Source organism: Hemibagrus wyckioides, linkage group LG06 (genome assembly GCF_019097595.1).
Source record: "Hemibagrus wyckioides isolate EC202008001 linkage group LG06, SWU_Hwy_1.0, whole genome shotgun sequence".
NCBI lineage: Eukaryota > Metazoa > Chordata > Actinopteri > Siluriformes > Bagridae > Hemibagrus > Hemibagrus wyckioides.
In genome coordinates, this window is record NC_080715.1 from 25,541,597 (window position 1) to 25,564,354 (window position 22,758).

General features: G+C 38.1%; 1 protein-coding gene across 2 annotated transcripts in view; it reads right to left on the reverse strand.

The window, feature by feature from the left end:
• Positions 1 to 22,758, reverse strand: part of il1rapl1a (interleukin 1 receptor accessory protein-like 1a) — a 113,571-nt gene that overhangs the window by 9,186 nt on the left and 81,627 nt on the right. For both annotated transcript variants that reach the window (XM_058391269.1, XM_058391270.1), the window contains exons 7-8: positions 4,584 to 4,716; positions 199 to 344 (exon numbers count right to left, since the gene is read on the reverse strand). In XM_058391269.1, the coding sequence (XP_058247252.1) occupies positions 199 to 344; positions 4,584 to 4,716 (279 nt within the window). The remainder of the gene's footprint in view (positions 1 to 198; positions 345 to 4,583; positions 4,717 to 22,758) is intronic.

Consider the following 22,758-nt stretch of genomic DNA (forward strand, 5'->3'; position numbering starts at 1 on the left):
TGTATTTGTGCGCTCAAGTCGAGAACAGAATACTTCAGATCTCCTGACACTCTCTCCTTCTGAACTGCCACATGAAGAGATGAGGGGAGATGAGACGCCTCTAGAGCTGCTTCTCTTAAAAGGGAACGCTAAATGCTAATGCTCGCCTGAAGGAGACCCGCAGGAAGGTGATAAGAAATTAATATATATAAATAATACCTCTTTTGCTGATCTGTATGCTGGCTTGGCGTCTTCCATTCCCGTTCTCGGCATAACAAGAGTAATTGCCCAGATCTCCCTCTTCTAATGAATCTATTGTCAACGTGATGGACATTTCCTGTTCTCCTAGGTGTTCTCTGATGGTCCTGACAACAGAAAAACCCAAGACGTCAGTGACAGTCAGAAACTCTATATTAGATATCTTTTTTAAAATAAGTCCTTGGCTTTAGATTGACATGTTGTGGTGATCAGGGTTCGAGTCCTTTTCTCTTACACTTTACTGAACATTATTGTTTGTCTCAGATTAACGATAAAGCATCCATTTAAAACCTTCACACAGCTGAATAATTTGCTCACGAAACCTTACAAAATGCTGATTTTGCCGGTCTATAATTAATAGCAGATACATTTATTTGTGTTATTAATCTAATTTTACACTCACATTTCCCTGCATTAACCAAAGACAATCAATGGTGAATTGATTCTGTTCCTGCCGAGGAAAACCACTTTGCAAGTCATTAATTACTGTTTGTTATGGTTGTTGCCACCCAGGTTGATTGTATAAGCTTTCTCATAGAGCACAATGGTTTTGTAAATTGGGTATAACAGGAAATTTACAGTTCATGTCTGATGACTGATGAGCTCCTGAAACATAATGAGCACCAAGGGGCCAAACAAATACTGTTGTCCTTTTTCAACACTGTTCACTCAAACAATAGAAGTCAATACTTCTTCATCTACTGGGAGTCCAGCAGCAAGCTGCAGGATGATATAACGTTATAAAAAATTGATGTAGGAAAGATACCAAATGTCTTAAGATTTCAGATGCATTGGTTTAAAAATAGTAGCAATTAGCGAAGGTGTGTTATAAAGATATCAGGTGTATCCTCACTGTTCAGAGAGTAAACAGGATGCTGGATATACACCAATCAGCCGTAACTTAATGAAACACCTACGTAATATTGTGGTAGGTTCCCTGAAACAGCTATGTCCCATCAAGTCACAGGACCTCTAAAATTGTACTATGACCCTGTCGCTGGGTCACAGGTTGTCCTCCCTTGGACCACTATTGTGAACTGACTGTTCTAATACATCCTAATATATCCCACCTCTTGCCAGCAGGTACCAATGTAACGAGATTATCAAAAGTTATTCACTTCGCCTGACTGTAGTTTTAATGTTATGGCTGATCGGTGTACAATCCTCTTTGATATCTTTAATTAATCCATAATATGCAGGACCATTTGTCTGTCAGGTAAAGCGGAAACACCGCTAGGTCAGGCAGAAAAATAATCCAATGCGCAGACACGCCAGAATGGTTGAAGAAGACTAAATAGTTCGACAGTTGCTCATTTAAATCAAGATCTCACTGAGATCGCATGACATTACATGTAATGAGCAACTCATTCTCAAAAAGCCACAAATGTCACAGAAATATTACCTTTTTCACGTAGGGAAATCCACAAATGTCACGGACAATTACAATACACATGGGGGCATTCGATTTGCATAATGTCATACTAAATAAACACGAATGAATATGAATATTTTCCAGTAATATTAAAACCAGATTTGGGTTAATATTTCAAAAGATTCCGAAATCCAAAGTACGGTGAAATAAAAACATTGGGCATGTTTCTATTTATGGCAAGTAGCTAAAAACTTACGAGTAGTCATGCCAAACTTATAATGAGATCCCATTGCCTCGTCAGTGCTTGACAGCAGCATTGTAGTTTTTACCACATCTATTCGACACCCTCCACATAATCTTAAAATGGAAGATGGTTCTGTTTATTAGAAGCCTTTGGCAATGTAAGAAACATTCTGTCAAAAGATATCAGGAAAATCACACAGGGGAAAGAAGGGTAAGATGAGCTGAGGTCCAGTGTTATGATGATTTAGGAAATTGAGAATCAGGAGCCAGTTACAGATAAATTACAGTTTTATTGGTGCACTCATAAGCTGCCATGTGAGAACTGAAGAAATGCTTAGAAGCTATCTTTATTTGTTGTGCTTTTTTAAATGGTGGTGCTGAGATAAGATGAGTCACCTGGCTAAGTGCAAGCTGACTCACTGACATAACTACGGTCTATACAGCACATCCCTTTTATGTTCAAAATTTACTAAATACCTGCGCTACAACTCTTCTATTTGAAGTACTGAAGAGAAAATATTCTTTGGAAACTATGACTGGTCAAAGTAAGTAAGTAGGTAGAAGCTGAATAATACTAGTCTCTTTTGGGTTGACGTTTTCTGGCATGATTTTATTTTTTCCTTCCAAAAAGACTATTTTACTGATTCTTTGACATAAACTTACGATTATCTAATGCAGTTCTTAAAAAAAAAAAAAGAAAAAAGAATGCTTTTGGAAATTTATGGCTTAGTTTGAATGTATTTGGAACAATTTAACTTCAACTTTCTCCATCAGCACTGGCCAATTTTAGTCAACTATCTGACTGTATAAAACTCATAATTATTGTTGATTGTTCCACTTAGAAACCATGAAGATGGCGTTGATAAGAAAGGCTTGCTACGATGGCTCATGACTACAATCACTATGATAGCTATAGGACTGCAATTGTCATGAGCAGTTTAGCACTTCAGTCTCCATCAGTGAACAGTTGATAACTTCAGTAAAATAGACTTCATGTTGAAACTAGAATGAATCTCCTGGTTACAAAATTGCACTTTTTGACCATCTAGTTCACAGTCATAGAAGGAAAATGATTTATAATCACGCTGCCTGGTGTCACCCAGATGAGGATGGCTTCATTTCTGAAGTCTGATTCTTCCTCACATCATCTGAGGGAGTTTTTCCTCACCATCATCACCTCTGGTTTACTCATTGTGGACGAATTTCAATTTACAATTTATGTCCTGAGTTTTTATATTGCTTTAAAGCTGTTTTGTGACAATGTCCATCGTTACATGCGTTATAGAAATAAAACTGAATTCAACTGAATCATATAAAACTATATTCTTCAAGATGTCAATTGGCATTTCACTTCACTGTATTAAACAATGAATCACTTGAGCAAAAGTTAATAAGGCTTATTTTAACTTTCCAACTTGGCTATGTGACACACAAATACTGGACTGAATCGTTATCAGGGACACTTAAAAATATCGGCACTACCACTAGTTCCACTTGGGTGGAAAATCCGTAAATAGCCAGCATTATTGGGAAGAAACTGTGTGCTTCTGAGATAAAGGCTGTCCCAGACTGAAGGCAGCATGAGTCAGCTGTCTCCTAAAAGACCTTATTTTAGCCACATTTAAAGGCAGCCTTGCATATATCCTCGACAGAGACGTTGCTGAAATTTAATATGAAATACTTTTATAAATCTAGGTTAACTTCCTGTCTCAAAAATTTGGATTAGTCATAATTATGTGCTTGTCAATTAGTCATTCATTTAATTAAATTAAATGAAAGCTAGGTAGTATAATGCAACCTGGAAAGCAGTGTATGCACAGTATCTTGCTAGGAAATTATATTAATCAGCTCACTAGTCAAAATCACCCTATTTAACGACCCGAGTTTTACCTTTATTTAAGGTAAATGCAATATACCTTAAAATATAAAAGATAAAATGTCATATGTATGCAGTATAGGTGACACAGGCATCATGATATCATAAATGTGAAAATATAATAAGCTTAGTCACATATCAGCGACAGACCACTTGTCCTCTTTTCCTGCTGCTCAAGGCTGTCGGGGAGATGGCATACGCTGCTGAAGGGAAGGTCATGCCCGACACTGCCAAAGCTGAGAACTCACCCACTTTCCCTTCTGCTAACTGCCCTGAGCATGTTAGCACACAGCAGGCCAGTGACCTGATGAGGCTGCCTGCCCATTGTGGAAAAAGAAAAGTCAGGCATTGGCCTGACAGATAAACTGTATATTATAGGTAATTTTCACATTTTGAAATTGACTGTTTCTAAAGCATCTCCCAGCATGGAGCATAATTTAACCATACAGAAGCAGTAGTCTGTCTAGACTCTTAGATAATCGCAAACCTATTGCTTTTTTCAAACACAAACAATGAATTCAATAAACAGTAAGCAAGATACATAAGCAAGATACATCTGATGACTACACGAGATGGATTGCAGTGATTCTTCATAATTGTTCTTCATGTGCATTGGATTTATGTGTATTTGTACTCACTGGGTAGCTGCCTTATTGATATACTCTGGATTGTATGAGATATTACAGTGAATTCTTCAAAAGGATTATGTTTTCAGATCAGCTGGGAGACAGTTGATAAAAATAAACTCATTTGGTCTAGTAGATGCTGGTCTGATGTCCACCTATTGACAGTTTAACCATCTTTAGTGAAGTGTGTGATGGCGTCGAAGTGGCCTAAGGTCAGATGTGCTCTCACCTGATATCACTCTCTCGGATGCGACTCTGGTCCATGTCCTCGATGAACTTCTCTCCCTTCATCCAGTACACGAGTGGGCTGACATCGCCGCTGTAGCCAAAGAATGCACGGCACGTCAAATTGACCGAAGCTCCTGCCGAGGGCACGCAAAGACACGTTTAGCATTCACTCACATGCACTTGAGAGTCACACCAGACCTGAGCAGTGTGGAGTCAACATCAAAGACATCATGCTTATGTGACTACTGGCATGGATGATAGAGGTGGTTCTCTAAGGCAATGTCAGTCCCGCTAAGGTGCCTCCAAATGATTAAAATTTCCAATGCCTTTTACGCCTTGTTGTTCTGGCTGATATCTCCAAATTTGTTCTTAATGCACTGAGATTATTCTGTGTTGTAATGTGCTGGGGTGGAGATGTCTACTCTTCAGAACTGAAGCACTCAGGTGTTACACACTCGTCTAATGAGGTCAAGCTCCGCAGCTCATTAGAGACACTGTGTAGAAAGCTTCTTTTAGACTGGCAAATTAGATTTTTTTCCCTCCCAGATGTCTTATAGGCATCTGATGTTTCCTTTCAATTCTAATCTACAAAAACCTGCATCTAAGCTTGAACTTTCAAGTCCGGACCAATTCTCACATTCCTTTAGGATCTCTAAATGCATAAATCCATAGGTTCAGTGGCCACTGATGTACTCAGAGTATATATCCAATACATTCTACAAATTTGCAAAAGTCCTAGTGTCTATTTATGTGCATCCACAACTTCATTGCATGAATGACGTCGCATGAATGGCTGATTTCAAACCAACTATATCAAACTTCACTTACTAAAAATGAACCCTGCTTGGCTGATACTGGATGCCAAACTCATCTAACTCACACTGAGCTTATCGATGGTTCTGTCTAACACGCATGCCTTTTCAATCCTCCAACCCACACCTACGCTCCCGTTCCCCTCCCTCTTGGGGTATGATATTGTGTGTCAGCAGTGATGTCAGTAGCATCGGTATGTACAGTATAGAAGCAGTGTTCAGATCTCACTGGGCCAATCAGGGGCCCAACCTGCCACCATCACTTACACCTCTAGTCAGCTCTGTGACAAGCAGGCACTCATTAAAAGTCTTCTCTCCTGCTATATGGTCGAAAAAGCTTGACTTGAATGCTTCAGGGAGAGCAGGCCTATATATACCGGATGTATTTTGTATTTAAATGGATTTTAAGAGGCACGTTAAATAGGCAAAAAGCAGGGTTTATTTTAGACCACTTTCATTCTATTGATTTCAAATGGTTTTAATTTCTTTTGCCAAAGCACTTTGATATAATGTGTTTGAAAGAGACATTCAAGTGAGACATGCTGTAGCCTTTTAATGTATTTCAATCACACTTTTACTCACTGTCAGTACTGAAGTGTTTCTGCTCTCTTTGTTCTACCACTACTGGTCACATAAACAGACTAAAACATAAGCAGTATAATTGACTTGCAGGCTAATCCTCTTAATGTCCTAGCGTATTAGTCAGTTATTCATCTTAAGGCCTATTATTCAGTAATCACACTGAAACTAATAGAAACAGGTGGAGGAAAAAGAAACTTGCTGATGGATCTTGAGAGTTTATGTAACTTTTTTCCAAGATAAGGTTTTTAAGAAACAAATACACTGTTGGATCACCAGAAGTTTGTTGAAGATGTTTGCTATTTCGACTAATTATTTTTGGCTAAACAAGTGGTGTTTTCTGATTTGAATGGTACGTGTACATGCACCATGCTGTTGAAATCTTAAATAGGATTGCTCAGTTATTTCTCAGTTATAAGCTGACTAGCTTTAAGGCAATTTACAGGTTTAAATAAAAGCATTCATTAAAGCACTGATTTGTTACTATTTCTAATTATCAGGGGTAAAATATGGTGGTATTTAACCAAGAAAAATATGGTGAAAAATTTCTGTAGATAGATAGATCAGGAACACAACATGCTGGGGATTCTGTCTTATTATCTTCAAGAGAGAGAAACAAACCGAGGTAAGGCTAGGAGTGTTTACAGCTGCTATAACATAAGTGATAAGAGGAACTAACTTGTCTCTCAGACGTTTTACATTTTTATATCTACGACAGACATCCTCAGCCAGAGAGAGTTACAGAAGTACGCGGAAGTCTCTATAAATAGCAGAATACATCCTGATACTGGTTCACTTAGTCACAGACTAAGAATACCATCGCTATTCAAGAGGCTGTGATCAAGAGAAATAGCAAGAAATACATACAGACAATACGAGCAGTTTTTTCCAGATATTGTACACCATTAAATGTAACTATAAATGGATAAAAAGTACACACTGTTCCTAAATAACTAAATAAATACAAGGATAACTGTTGGCAAATATTATACGCAGAATAAAACCGTTTGGTACATGCCGTAATTGGAAAATAACGAACTTTCAGCCCACATCACACCATCCCATCATTACTTACTGCCCTGAAGTGTTTTATTCCTTAAATCGATGAAATGTCTATTAATGTGAAGACAGATATGCTAAATCCATCTTATTCTTCAGCTGGCATTTCTGAACATTTCACGTTTCCCTCTACATGCATACTGTTTGCTGGTTTAAATGTGTGTGCGTGTGTGTATGGAACTATGAGATACAACACCCAGCATATGCACTAATATTGGCAGGACTTTGGTAACCAGAGAACACGGTAATTAAATGTGTGAAACTAGCATCTACTTTCTTTCCAGCACTGCTGTTAAACCAGCACAGCTTCCACGTGTATTTTATGAAGGACACATTTTAATTAACTCTTCGTTAATTAAACCCAACATTCAAACCAAATCTATAAGCTTGAGGTGCTTGTGAAGAGGAACACTGGCGCAGCAGCTGCTGGGGAGTAATGGGGAATAAGATTATTTTTACACTGCGGTGCCTTCTTATGTTTCAATCAAGCTGGCAGCAAATGCATTTTTACATTAGAAACATTATTATTATTATTATTATTATATCTTCTTATTATTGTTACTGTTATTGTTATTATTATTATTATCATTATTATTATTATTATTATTATTATTATTATTATTATTATTATATCTTCTTATTATTGTTACTGTTACTGTTATTGTTATTATCATTATTATTATTATTATTATTATTATTATTATTATTATTATATCTTCTTATTATTGTTACTGTTATTGTTATTATTATTATTATCATTATTATTATTATTCATGCATTCATGTATTATGGCATATTATCATTGATAAACATAAGTAAGCACATGTGGTCGATATTTTCTATACGTCAACTATTCCTCATGTCTTTACACACTCACACTAAGCCACATTCAAAAGCCAGCAGCTCTCCAATCACAGAGCAACAATGGCACAATTCACCTCATGTCAGGATTGCAGTAATTTAAAGTTCCTGTGTAAAAAAAAATCCATTTACATCAACCTCCAAGTGTTAATTCTGACAATTTAGCGAACACTTTTCTTTTTCTCCTAGGCTTCACTAAACAATTTAGCTCACCTCTTAATGAGAAAGCGCCATAATAATGAGGCTAATGACAGCCATCTTGAATTTCTAGCATGTAGCCTAAAGCACATGAACTCATTCAGTCAGAGGAATGGGAAGTCTTCCATTCCTGCCACATTTCTCCCATATGACATCAATGTCATTTAACCCTTTCATGCACACCGAGTACAATCACTTCCAGCCAATTTAAGGGAAGTTTATAGGAAATTATAAGGCGGAAATCACCTCCATATTGCTTGACTCCTTGAGAACTTAAATCACTGTCCTGTTTTCTCATGCTCACTGCACAGCTTGGTCTTTGAAGGCAGATTGTCTCTGGTTTATCTCTACATACTTTCTACACAAAATCTCGATTGAAATAAAACATATTTTTGTGCTCCTTTGCTGATTTGAAAACAGTTTTTGATGTTTTTTTTTCTTAAATCAGATGCATTATGCAACAATCCTAAACTAGGTACAATTACATGTCAAGTTTATTAAAAATAAATAAATAAATAAAAAATCATACTTTATTTTTTACCCCTGGTATTCTTACACATGCACAATTCTTTTACCTTTTAATTTAAGTGATATTAAGAAAGGTCCAATATGGTTTAACACTAATATGCAATTTATTTTTAAATAATTAAAGGTCTTTTAGTATATAACAGATCACTGAGGTAATACAGTAAAAGAAAAGTGCAATTTTATTTCTTCTTACTTTATTGCTCAACTCATTGTAACCTCATGTGGCATACTATGGTTTACGAGAAAAAGAAAAATGACCCGAACCTGTGTGGAATTTAAGAGAGTTATAACCACAGATGAGTTCAGGTGTATGCTTGGAGATTCCTGTTATAACACCATCCCCATGATACACCCTTAAATACATAATGCAGCCATGAGGGGGAGCTTGTAGTCCTCACTGAGGCTTGTTAACTGTGGCTATTGTGTGTGTGTGTGTGTGTTTTGTGTGTGACATGCCAGTAATTCTCTGTGTGCTAAAGACTTTGCTGTCTGTTCTTCGCTCCATTTACCCACACAGCACAGTCACTGCACTGACTGAGCAAACTCGAGTGAAAAGCTCCGGATTTTCACTTAACCGTATAACACACACACCACAGACACCCACAAGTGCTCTTATGCGCAAAACAATTATGCACTCATTACATTAGACAAGGAAGGAAGAGAAACGAAAGAGAGAAAGAAAAAAAAGAAAGAAAGAAACAAGAGAAACAAAGAGCAAGAGTGGGGGGGGTGTTGAACACCATCCTTTTGCTCTACTGACTGCAGTCTGGTTCAAAAGGCTGTAATATTTTCTTCCCTCTTTCTTCCTTTCTTCTTCTCTCTCTCTTTCTCTCTATTCTTTTCTCCCTTTGTTCCACAGTCCTGCCCCTCAATAGGAAGCTTTAATTAGCTGTAAAGAATTGCACTCTTGCAAGCAGGTACTCTTCCACTCCTCCTTTCATGCTCTGTCCTCCGCTGATCCCTTCTTTCTGATGACATAATAGATTCCCTGTCGCAGCCCGCTTTACGCAGCCTCAACATATCGAGTAATAACCTCAATATTGGCCAGGTGAATGGGGAACATAGGCCCACTTTAGCTCCCATTCTAAAACACACACCCACTGCTCTTTTCTCACTAAGTACCCCGCAGCTCTTCTCCATAGCTGGAATCGAAGACGAGATGCCCCACGCACAGGCAGACATCATTTCCCTTGGGAATCAGCTTCAATCTCCAAGATGAATCTAAAGTCAGTGTAATATAAGCACATCGGCGGGCCATTTCCCGTAGGCATTCAACCCACAGCCTCTTTAGCTCCCTCTCTCACTCTCTCATTTTCCTATTTTCTCTCCCCCCCTCACTCGTTCTCTCTCTCTCATTCGTCTCTCAGTGGGCCTGTCATCAAACCCCAGCTTCATGCGGGGAATTGAGCAGCGGGAGATCAGTCTCATACCACTCCATCCTAGTGCTCTAGATATGTTACACGGATTGTGTTGGTTTTAACAGAACTGGCATTCATTGTTTGCAGCCTCTCTTTGTGCATCACTTTATTTACTTTTGCTTAAGAACGGGGGCCCAGCTGAGGTCCCATCTGCACTGCGGCTTTGCACACAGAAGCAGCAACAACAAGGACACATTAATTACTATGGGCTGTGCTTAATTGTAAGTTCTACCTGCCAGGTTGAACACAGGCAGTCACTATATCTTGAAGTCAGTTTAGTGAATTTTTTTCATTTGTAATTAGAAACATATGGCTTTTTTTTTTGGCGCCGTATCTACAGCTGCTTTAATCTGTCTACAGTTTGTAAATGCTGTCATCTAAAAACATTGCTCTGGGTTTGAAACCCATGCTCCTATTTTCTTTATGACACTTTATGGCACTTTTTTTCCCCTTTATGATACAGCCTTATTCCAAACTCTATAAAAATGAAAGCTCATAGCTGAGCTACATGTAAGGGTTTGATGGCCCAATTCTGACCTGATACGATTGGATTACTCTGTGAGACTGAGTCAGGGTACAAAAATAAGAAATGGCAGTTTGCTCGAGCATGTGTAACACTCACCATTTTCTGGATGACTGGCTGGGCAGTGCTCTGTGTCTCACTTGAACTTTGGGTGAGCTCGTGTGTATATGAGTGTGCATGTGACTATCAACAAATGTATACAGGGAACAGAATACGGTATTAACAGTGCAAAGCCTGCACATAAAACATACAAACAACATTTAATGCCATTATCTAATTTACCCCGCAGAGCTGGAACGAAATGCATGGAAACATGAACCAATATAAAAGACAACACTGAATGTGAAATAATAGAGGCACAAAAATTTGGAAAATAAACTGCACAGGAACCTTTATGTAGAAAATGTAAGCAAGTGTATTGTTGAGGGGAAAGAGCGTATTGAGTGAGTGTTGTAAAAAGAAAGACAGATATTGAGAGAAAACAGAGGAGCGTTTGTGAACAGTAGTGTGTGATTGTGATACTGAGAGAAGCAATGGATAAGTGGGACTCTCGCACGTAAAGAATGTGCAGCCCTGAGCAGCAGTTCACATTATCCTCCATTACTGTGCACATTAGTCTCAGCTTCCCGCTCAGCCATTCACTCTAAAAGGTCATGCCAGAAAGTGCCAGCACCTGAAAGGTCATGTTGGCTCTGATAGGAGCATGTGCTTGATTAGAGCTACAGCCTCATGGGGCCTGAACAGAGAGACAGTCAACGGTGAGACAGGGATCCAGGGGTGAGGAGAATAGCTGAGGATAAGAAAGGAACTTTGAGGTTGAAACAGGGCATCTGTGAGATTGAAGGCTAAGGCTGAACAGCTCCAGGTGAGACAAAGTGATAAGAGGGAGACAGGAACCAATGCTGAGACATGAAGCTTCAAGCAGTGCTTGAGTCAGCGACAGAGCCAAGGGTGAGACATGAAGCTAAGGTTGAGAAAGAAAGCAAAGAGCTTTGATTGAAACAGGAAGCTAAGGTACGGGTAAGACACAGAAATATGAAATATGAATCTGACTGTGGATTCAAGCATAAAGGTTAGATGAAGAGTTAAAGATGAGACAGGGGGCTGAGGATTAGATAGGGAACTGAGGATAACTGAGACAGGAAACTGTGGGGTAAGTCAGAAAAATAGGGGTAAATTCAGGAGGTTGAGTATGTGACAGGTGAACAGAAAGCTGAGTGTCAGACAGGGAAGTGAGGAGGAGCAGGAAGTTGAGAGTGAGACAGGGAAGTGAGGGTGAGCAGGGAGTTGAAAGTGAGACAGGAAAGTGAGGAGGAGCAGGGGGTTGAAAGTGAGACAGGGAAGTGAGGATGAACAGGGAGTTGAAAGTGAGACAGGGAAGTGAAGAGAAGCAGGGAGTTGAAAGTGAGACAGGGAAGTGAGGATGAACAGGGAGTTGAAATAAGACAGGGAAGTGAGGAGGAGCAGGGGTTGAAAGTAAGACAGGGAAGTGAGGAGGAGCAGGGAGTTGAAAGTGAGACAGGGAAGTGAGGAGGAGCAGGGAGTTGAAAGTGAGACAGGGAAGTGAAGAGAAGCAGGGAGTTGAAATAAGACAGGGAAGTGAGGAGGAGCAGGGAGTTGAAAGTGAGACAGGGAAGTGAAGAGAAGCAGGGAGTTGAAATAAGACAGGGAAGTGAGGAGGAGCAGGGAGTTAAAGTGAGACAGGGAAGTGAGGAGGAGCAGGGAGTTGAAAGTGAGACAGGGAAGTGAGGAGGAGCAGGGAGTTAAAGTGAGACAGGGAAGTGAGGAGGAGCAGGGAGTTAAAGTGAGACAGGGAAGTGAGGAGGAGCAGGGAGTTAAAGTGAGACAGGGAAGTGAGGAGGAGCAGGGAGTTAAAGTGAGACAGGGAAGTGAGGAGGAGCAGGGAGTTAAAGTGAGACAGGGAAGTGAGGAGGAGCAGGGAGTTAAAGTGAGACAGGGAAGTGAGGAGGAGCAGGGAGTTAAAGTGAGACAGGGAAGTGAGGAGGAGCAGGGAGTTAAAGTGAGACAGGGAAGTGAGGACGATCAGAGAATTGAGAGTGAGACAGTAAACTGACAGCAAGACAACTAACTGAGGGCGAGAATAAGACAGGGACCTGAGGATGACAGAAGAGTGGGGGAGAGGGGAGTCAGGGGTCTAACTGGATCCCAGTCCTGATGCACAATTCCAGTCTTGTTTTGTCTTCATATGTGAACCTTTCTAGCTAGCTTTCTTTAAAAAACAAACAAACATGGTATGCCTCTTAGTTCTATCTGTATTTGTTTATGTGTTTATCTTATTAAATAATGTATTTGTTTTCAGTTCTATCCCTGCTTCCTTGGTTGGCCAAATGTAAGGAGGACTGTTGTTCTAGATAAGGAAAAGCATCTCTGCTGTTTAAGTTACACTACACAGGTCCATTGCGTGGAGAGAATTGTCCGATGTTAGAGAAGTGAATCGGACCTCTGTAATGCCTATTACACATATCATATATTTAGCAGCTATATTTTCTTTATGTTAAAGCTATATATATATTTATATACTTTGTGTTTTTTTGAGCTGATATGATTCACCACAGGTGACACAAGTTACATCACACTGTCAGTATATTTGTACATTTGAAAGCATTAAAATGATGACACATTAAAACGATTAGTAATAATCACACAGTATTTGCCTGATACAAGCTTCAGTCACTCAGCACCATTGCTGTATCTCTATCCATCACCAAAGCAACTTCTGGACCATGACAGTCTTATGGTTGTTGCTGTTTATGGATAGATGTTTTAAAAATCTGTATTCCTACAATAAAGTGCCTTTGTATGGTAGATTTCGCTGATAGATGTGTGTAGTTACAAAGCTCAAAATGGCACCTCGGTGTATACTGAATGTTTACAGTATTATTAAAATGACTGTGTGTACTGTAAAACAAACAGTATGAGTGCCTTTGACTGCTGTTATAATATTTACCTTCATTAGAAATATATTAAAGATTTGGGCAGTTCTAATAATATCCTTCAGTTGTACGTTTCCTGCTCAGAGTTTCTACTGAAATCAACTTTCTACTGGTCATCAATCTTCTCTGTCAATCACAGCCGAGACACACTTCTGCATTATCTAGTGGCATGTGTGTGTGGCGCTTTCTGTAATGTTGCGGCCAATATTGTGCAGGATCACTATTTATTTAGAGAAATTCCTTCATCGCCTGAGGAGGCCTGGCTGTTGCTTAGCAACAACAGTATTATTTTTGGAGAGTGTGATTAATATTAAGTGTCCTTTGAATAGCGGCACAAACACACTCTTTGCTTTCGGGGTGTGTGTGTGTATGTGTGTGTTTGCATGCATGTATGTGTGTGTGTGCATGTGAAGGTGTCTGTGTGTGTATGTGCATGTGTGTGTGCATGAATGCGTGTGTGTGCATGTGTGTGTGTGTTTGTTTGTGTGTGTGTGTGGTTGTGTGTGTGTGTGTCTGTGTGCAAATGCCTGTGTGTTGTCATCTCTTAACTTCCTTAGAGAGGTAATAGAGAAGAGACTTGTTTAGTTTAATTGCATTTTAATTTGATTTAAATCAAACAAACGTGGCACATGCGGGTGAGCGAGAGTTTCCTGTGACCTCCTCCTCCACTTTCATTTCGTCTACTTCTGCTCTCTCGTCTTCACCATGACTCACATTTCACTGCCAGCAAATGGCTCCTGTTCGAGTTCCTTTTCTATTTTTCTCTTTTTTTGGACCTCAAGCATGTCTCTTCTTTTCTTTCTGTCTTTCTTTCCTTTCCTTTTGGTGCTATTTCTTTCCTGCTGTAGAGTTTGTGCGGTTTTGAATTTGTGTGATGGTTCTCTCAGCAGAATAGCGCTGCAGGCATGTTGCAGTATGTGATACACTTTGTTGATTCTGCATGTATAAAATCCTCTTCCACATACTGAGAGCTTGCACACGCTTCTAAAAACCCATTTAAAACATAAATGTTTTATAGTGAAATAGATCTTGGCATGTGAAAACAGCAGGAAGAAGCTGCGTTGGAGATCAGCCACAGACATGCTGACATGGAGCTGTAAAAGTTCTCATTTCCATTTATTCATTTGGCAGATGTTTTTATCCAAACATATAGCTGAGGGTTAAGGGTCTTGCTCAAGTGCCCAATAGTGACTGTCTGGCTTTACTGGGATTTGGACTTACATCGAGCAGAGAACCTTAACCACAGAGATACCACTTTATTCCAATTTTGCTGAAATTTTTTCAGCTTTTTCCTTCACTATGTGTTGTTAAATTGTTCCATTTCACTGGCTGTCCATGGTGTTGATAAAACAAGTCTCCTAAGAGTTAGCTGACATTTATATCGTGTACTTTAATCTTTGAGCTAGCTGTCAAAAAAAAAAAAAAAAACAACAAATTTAACAGCAAAAAAATGGAGGGTTCCTGTTTACCTATGCACAAGACACTCCATTTAAAATCCTGCAAAATTTAACTGATTAAAAATCACACTACATTTTTAATCAGTGAAATCCAGGACAATAACATATAAATATAAAATAATTTTATAATTTAATATATTTGTTTATTTAAAAATGGGCATTGTCTCAAAGCAGCTTTACAGAAGTATAGAAAGATAGAATAAAATGATAAACATTTATCATTATATTATATTATTATATAATAATACATTATATTATATTATATTATATTATATTATATTATATTATATTATATTATATTATATTATATTATATATTAAGAATGTAAATTATAATATATATAAATCATAATATGAAATATACAGACTATCTTTAATCTGTTATGTTAAATTACATTTATAATTTAATATAAATTATGTTCAATCTATACATTTCACTTTCAAACTGCATTTAAATATACTTCAATTTATATTTATCTGTAAATTCATATATTTCACACTGTAGTTCGACTTACGAATATTTAAGTTAGACATTTTTTAAATAATATTTGCTAATTTTTGCTTTTAAATCATCTGTAAGAGGAATCTGTCTGGTACAACAGCCTCTATTTATAGGAGAAAAAAGAAAAAAACAAGGATAAAGAACAAGGAAATTCAGCCAATTAGGACAAGCTGATGTCTCTATTTGCCTGTCAGTCATCTTGAATTTAAAAGCTCTAGTATTACACTAGTCTTCAAGGGGATTAATAGAGACACACACATGTTTTTATTTATTTATTTATTTATTTATTGGGGGGGGTGACTTTAAAGAGAACACTGAAAGGATGTGCTGTATTTATTTGAATTTTGAGGTTCCTTGACTCCATATTCACATTTTTACATTTAATAATGTCTTCCTCTGTCATTCTAAATGCGACCATAGTGAACACCCATTATACTATAGCCTCATGCATTTTGTTTATCATAATATATCATATCACAAATTACTGGCACATGCATACTGGATCATTTTACACATAAATATGCTTGAGTCTTGCTTAATTAAATTCTCACTCAAGTAAGCAGTGTATAGCTTTACACTGTTATCCATCATTACTAATCACTAACCTAGGCAGCTTTTCCATTTTGTATTACCAAATGTAAAGGGATGGTTCATCTAATGAATCGCCGCTCATTAATCAGCATTTCCTGGAGTTTTTTTGGTGATTCTTGCAGCCAAAAATTCTTGATTTTGGTGCAGCTTATTTATTTATGCAGGACATATTCTGCAGGAAATTGCAACGTATCAAGCTCCTCTGAATATCGTAGAATTTGCTTTTTGTAGAATAAAAAATGTTTCACTAAAATGCTGTTGACTATCAACACAGGTATATGGTGCAGAGAAACCTTCAGGCTGGAGGCTAAAGAAGGAAACCATACAGCATTTCTTTGTGAGTTATTTTGGTCTCTTCATGAAACGGCTCTACACTAAATTACCCTGTCGTTTCAGCATAATACTGTCTCACCACACTATAGAATTAGAGCCTCATCATCCACCGAACAAATAATGTCTGGTCAGCGGTGGTCCTGTGTTAGCTGATGTGTAGTGACGCATGGGGCAAAGGAAAAAATGGTGTATAATAATTGTGTATCTATAAAATCTACCTGTACGGTGCCTGATAAGAGAGCAATTGAGTTTAGGGACGATGTAGGAGCACCAAATAAACCAGCAGCGCAGTGTATAATGTAAACGTATTCAAGTATTAAACAGCTGTGTGCCTTTATTACTTGTATTCCATTCACCTTAGTTATAAACATATATGGCTTTGCAGATCTAATAACTTTGCTGATCTTTTGTGATCCTTGTTTCTTCCTCACAGATTGTAATGAAATGTAATAGCAGTCAATCATCCTGTCAATCACAGCTTCCGCAGTGGCACATGGGTGATGCTTTTCATAACGTTGTGGCCAATATTGCTTACTATTTATGATCACTATTTATTTGCAGAACTTAGTAGACCTGGACCTTAGCAGACCTTAGTAGACCTGAGTATCTCAGTATTTATCCATCAACATCTCCTACCTGGATATTAATATCTAGTTTTAATGCTGTATCTTATATTGATATTTCTATGTTATGTTTAGTATATATTCATGTTTCATGCTACAAATATGAATATCCATATCTGTTTTCAGACGTAAGTCTGAAGAGGGAGTGAACTTCACCAGAAGTAATTTTGTATCAGCCCTATCCCCATGGAAACCTTGGTAAATAAAACAGAAGTAGAAATGGCAGCAGTATCAGTTAAGGGCGGGTTTAAGCCTGCAAACTCTTATTATTTTAGTTTCTACCTGCCTGTGATATTTTCTAATGGCATTAGTTGGGTCATGTTCATTTTAATGAATGTCTTTGTCATGTGAGGGTGAAACTCGTCCCCTTCAAACCCCTCATGCCCTTCAGTTTCATGCCCACGTCATATACAAGTAAAAACATCCTGCTCCCAAACTTCTCTCGTTTTCCATAGGAACCCTGTCCCTATGAGATCTAGTCTTAAATAGATAATCAAGCTTTCAAAAACAAACAACCGAGAAAGAAAAGAATAATAGTGCCTTCTATTTTGGTCTGCATTTGTATTCATTTAGAACACTTCATCCGTTCAATCGGAATAATATATTCGTTTTTGGTTACATCTCTATTATAAACAATGTATCCCTAATAATTTGTACTGAGTGACAATCCGAATGCAGTTTTGACAAACTTGGCTGTGTGTGTGTGTGTGTATGCACACGCAACACCAAGCTCTCCCTGGCGGCCACTAATAATGCTATGATGGGTTCAGCCAAAGCTCATTCTCTCCATCATTCAACTCCAAAAATGACTTATCTCCAACGTTCATTTTTCATTCCTTAACACCAAGGCACAGAGTGCAAAGTTTATTATATAATGCCAGTCTATTACCCGCACAGCAATAAATGTTCAGGTTTTAACCAGAGAGTTATATGGCAGAGAGAGAGAGAGAGAGAGAGAGAGAGTGCTCTTACCAGCATTATACAGCTGACAAGAAGCACTCTTCTTTCATACGACTCTGAATGTCCTGGTGTATGAGTCAGCGCAGAGCCACGCCAATTATTCGCTAATTCTGTCGTGCTTCTTCTCCCTCCAATGTCTCTTCGTACCTCTTTCTCTCTCTGTAATCCATTGCTCTGTGTAATTAGATGTCACTGGGAGCTTACACCTATTCTTATCTGAGGTAGGGAGAGTTCGAGAGTGTGTGTGTGTGTGTGTGTGTCTGAGTGATAGAGAGAGAGAGAGAGAGAGAGAGAGAGAGAGATGGAGAAAGCCAAGCCAAAAAGTGGACAGGCATACGGTGGGACAGACAGAACCACACACACACACACACACATACACAGCTCAGATTCAGACCAAAGGCTGGCAGTGCCAGAGGCATCACGTGTGTATGGCTCCGGAGTCTCCGTGCTGTCCTGTTTTCTCCCCTCGCTTTGAAGACAGAACATGGCCAGAGTCTGCGCAATATGCTCCAATCTGCTCTCACAGGCAACACACACACATGCTGACTCCTGGCCAAACAAACAGACGCGCCTCAGTCCAACACACATGCACACACACGCATATGGACGCAGACACACGCAGACACACGCACACACACACACACACAATGCTGCAGCTCTATCCTGAATCAGCCTGCTAAAGATTTCGGCACTGTTTGAGGCCAATATTGTTGGGGGACTCAGAGTGAAGGATTTGCATTTATAAGTGTGGCTTCCTTTCAGGGCTACAACAATGCGGCGCTATGCAATGATTTCAGCTCACGATAGAACCTCCTCGCTCACACAAACACAGAGACAAAGATAGGGAATGTGAAAAAAAAAATCATCCAACATTAGATCACCATTCTCTATTAAAAAGATTTTTGCAAGCATGGGTTTTAGGCATAAATGATTTATTTCTCACCTCTGATTTAAAAAAAATAATAATTAAAAACCTGAATGTTACATACTGAAAATAGATGTAGTATTCAAATGGATTTGAAAATAATTTGTATGCTATTTCTTTAAATTATTCTTTTCCTGGTGCAGACAGGGGAAACATTACAGAGTGAATGAACATTAACATAACTGAGGTCTAGAATATATGTAGTTCACTGTATGTCCTGTAAAATGTCATGTAATATTCATTCACAGGAATGGCATAACTGCACTTATTGGAAATTAAATACTCACAGGTCATATTCCTACGAGGACTACATACATAACCCTCCCTTTTTACCACTATACTGCTGTTCCTTTCTGCTGGGTGAATGAAAATGGACTTACCAGATATTTAAAGTATTTATCAGACAAATGAATTATTTTATCGCCGCAAGTTTGATATAAAATTTGTCAGGATGATGTTAGTCTTCAGTGTGTGATGTTTTTCCCACTGATGGGATAACCTTATACAGAATTTTAGTCTCTCAGAGAGCAGAAATGGGTTTAATTTCACCAATTACTTTGACGATAGAAACATAGGTGTGAAAAAAAAATAACAATTGTTGTCATTTTTCTATGAATATATTGCCCCTTGTAGGCTAGGTAAAAACAGAAATATTATGAAACACTAGAAATTCTTAACGCCATGAGTGTCTTCTTTCATAATCACCACTGTGGAGTGTGACATGACAAAGATTCAGTGCTGAAAACGGACGCACCAAAACAGCCGTAAACTCCATTTTTTTGGCTTGTGGTAAAAGGAGATTCACTAAAAATTAATAAATAATGTATACCATAAATGATACGCAATTATTCAGAGACCTTTTCTTATATGAAGGGTCATTTAGCCAAAAAGCTAAGAAAAGATGTGCTTCTGTAGATTTATGTTAGTGCATATTAGTAGAATATCCGATGAGAAGCTTGGCAATTTAACACTGGGGGAGTTGTTATTATTCAAAAAATCTGCCAAATGTGCAATATTTTTCTCCGCAATAAAATGGTATTAGCCTAGAAGCTCCGCCCACATGCTCTAGACTGACCTCGGCACAGACACTCTTCACTATATACAGAATGTTTTGATTTCATTGTAGTTTTTCTATCAATTTTTATTTCTTTTTTATTTCTCTTAAAAGAAGTTCAAATATCTGAACAATTCGTTTCTTGTTCACACCAGATTTGAATTTCTTATTCATCTAAGCAAATTGCAGAGGTTTTGGGAAACGTATACAAACGAGTAAATATAACTGTCTACAGTTTGCTCAATAACTAAATGCACATGGCTCGCTGATCAAAATTGATGAGTTGTTTCTCAGTGAAATTGTCAGACTCTTCTAAACAATCTTGAGCCATCACATGCTAAATGATCCATTCAGTTATCGTAATCTGTCAGACTTCGTTGGCATTGGAATGTTTATGATGTTTGCTTAATCAGCAAACGGCCTTGTGGCAATTTTCTCTTCATTATACAGTGGAACCTCGGCGAACAAATTTAATTCGTTCTGGAGGCGAGTTCTTAAGGTGAAAATTTGTACTGCGAATGGAATTTTCCCATCAGAAATAATATAAATGCAGATAATCTGGTCCAGTCACCCAAAAATATTACAGTAATTCCCCACTATATCGCATTTCGTATATCGTGGTCCCGGTATATCGCGGATTTTTATTTGGAACATGACTAACTATATATATATATATACATATCGCGGTATCCGCAAACCTTCAGCATATTTACTCAAGAGACAAACAACATGTAGCATTGTTTATGAAAGCGTGGTGTGAGGATGCTTAAAATCAAAATACAGTACGGCTGGAGGAACGAGTCTGGCCAATCGGAATGCCCCATTCATTTAATCACGGTTGTGATTGGCTGCTGGCTATGCGTGCAGCTGGGGAAAGGGAATCAGAATTCTCCAGCATCCCAGTTCTTCGCTTGTCACTGTCCCAAGTGTTTTGTGTTGTTTTGTATATGCTGTATTTTTACGGTTTCTCTGCAAGCCCGATTATGTCACCCAAACGCTTTGCACCTTCTAAGGCTTCTGGCAAGGAACATACTTACATACAGTACTCACTATAAATGTGATATTTCTATGAATTTACCCAACATTCATCTCGCTATATGCTTGCAAATGTTGTCTGTGTGTGTTTAAAGAGTGTGGGAGGGTAATTGATGGCTTAAACAATTAAAAAAAAATAGCGTTTGAGGGTGGCTTCCATGTATCGTGGATTTTCGTTTATCGCGGGTGGTTTTGGAATGTAACGGGGGATTACTGTAACAATATTATCAATATGAACTGAATGTAAACTGTATGGGTGCTTATGGAGAACTGACCCAAGCCAGGCATTCCATGTCAAGGGTCCTCACAGGAAGTCATGTCACCAAGCTTATGCTAAAAATACAGTCTGTTAACAAAAAAACATGCGAAAAATCACTTAGCCGAAGGCAACGTTGGTATCGTCGGTTGACTCTTTTGAAACAGCTTTCTCTGACTGAAAAATAATCGGAAAAATTCGTAAACTTGCATCGTTTGGCTTTCCACTGACGCACACGACGGCTCCTGGACATACACGCAACTTAGCCAGCGTTCGGTTTAGTTCGCTCTTATGCGGAAAATGCTTCTTATTCCGATGCAAATTTCTTGCAAAATTACAATTCTTAAGGCGAAAATTCGTAAGAGAGGGCATTTGTATGCCGAGGTTCCATTGTAAAAAAAAAAAACTTTACATTTAAGAAATGTGTTAAAATGGACATTTTTTTCAAATGTTTACATGCAAGACACTGCTACAACAATAAATGTACTGTGTACTACAGTATTGACCAGTAAATATTTTTTTACCAGTATGGCTCACACAGTGACAAAAAACCTTTCATTCTGGTGCCACCGGACAATTTACTGACACAATAACCAGGATTTGAAGCATGGATGAAATGTTTTGGGTTTGTTGATACATTTTGCAGTCTGCAATACAGTCCCATAAAACAAGAATTGGGCTTACAGTTTAGAGAAATTTAAGTAAAAGTTTAAATAATAAAATAAGCCAAAGTGATTAGGAAAAAGCTGTAGAATATAATAAAAAATTATCTTTGACTCAGCATAAGTATAAAGTTATCATCATCATGCTAAAAATATTTTACTTTTTTCCTCATTTTGACAGATTTTGAATGAATTTTGGCCTACAGCAAAGTTGTCAATTTAAAATATGCTGTTTTTCCTCTCCTGAGCCGGTCAACACATAGACATTTCCAAACACACAGAACATCTCTGCCCAGAGCCTTAGACAACTGATTCGTAAAAAGATAATATAAAATATTTACTGTTATGGTTTGTTTTTTACTGCACATGACTGCATAATCACCTCAAAATCCACCATCCAGCTGAGATTTTTACGATTGCCACTGCCATCAAGCAGTCCCTGACTACACATCTAATAATATTATTACGCCTTGTTAAACCTGAAATGGTGTAAATGCTTGTTTTCTCTCTTTTTATCCTGGACAATTAAATCATTTAATCACAATTTTTTAAATGGTGAATTATGAGCATGAAAAAAAAAATCGATACTGCACAAACCTAGTGTATGATATTAATAATATTCTGTTAAAATTGCTGCATGTTGGAAGAAAATCCTTATGCAGGCTACAGAAATTAGAACTCAGCATGCATTCAGATGCATAAAGAATCTATTTATAATGACACTGTGGCACTGAATCAAAATCACATCAGATTGTGAGGTCACTAGAGATTCCCACTCCTACACATGAACACACAATGCTGCTGTGAAGGCAAACAGAAATCTCACTCCACACTAGGCTATTAATAC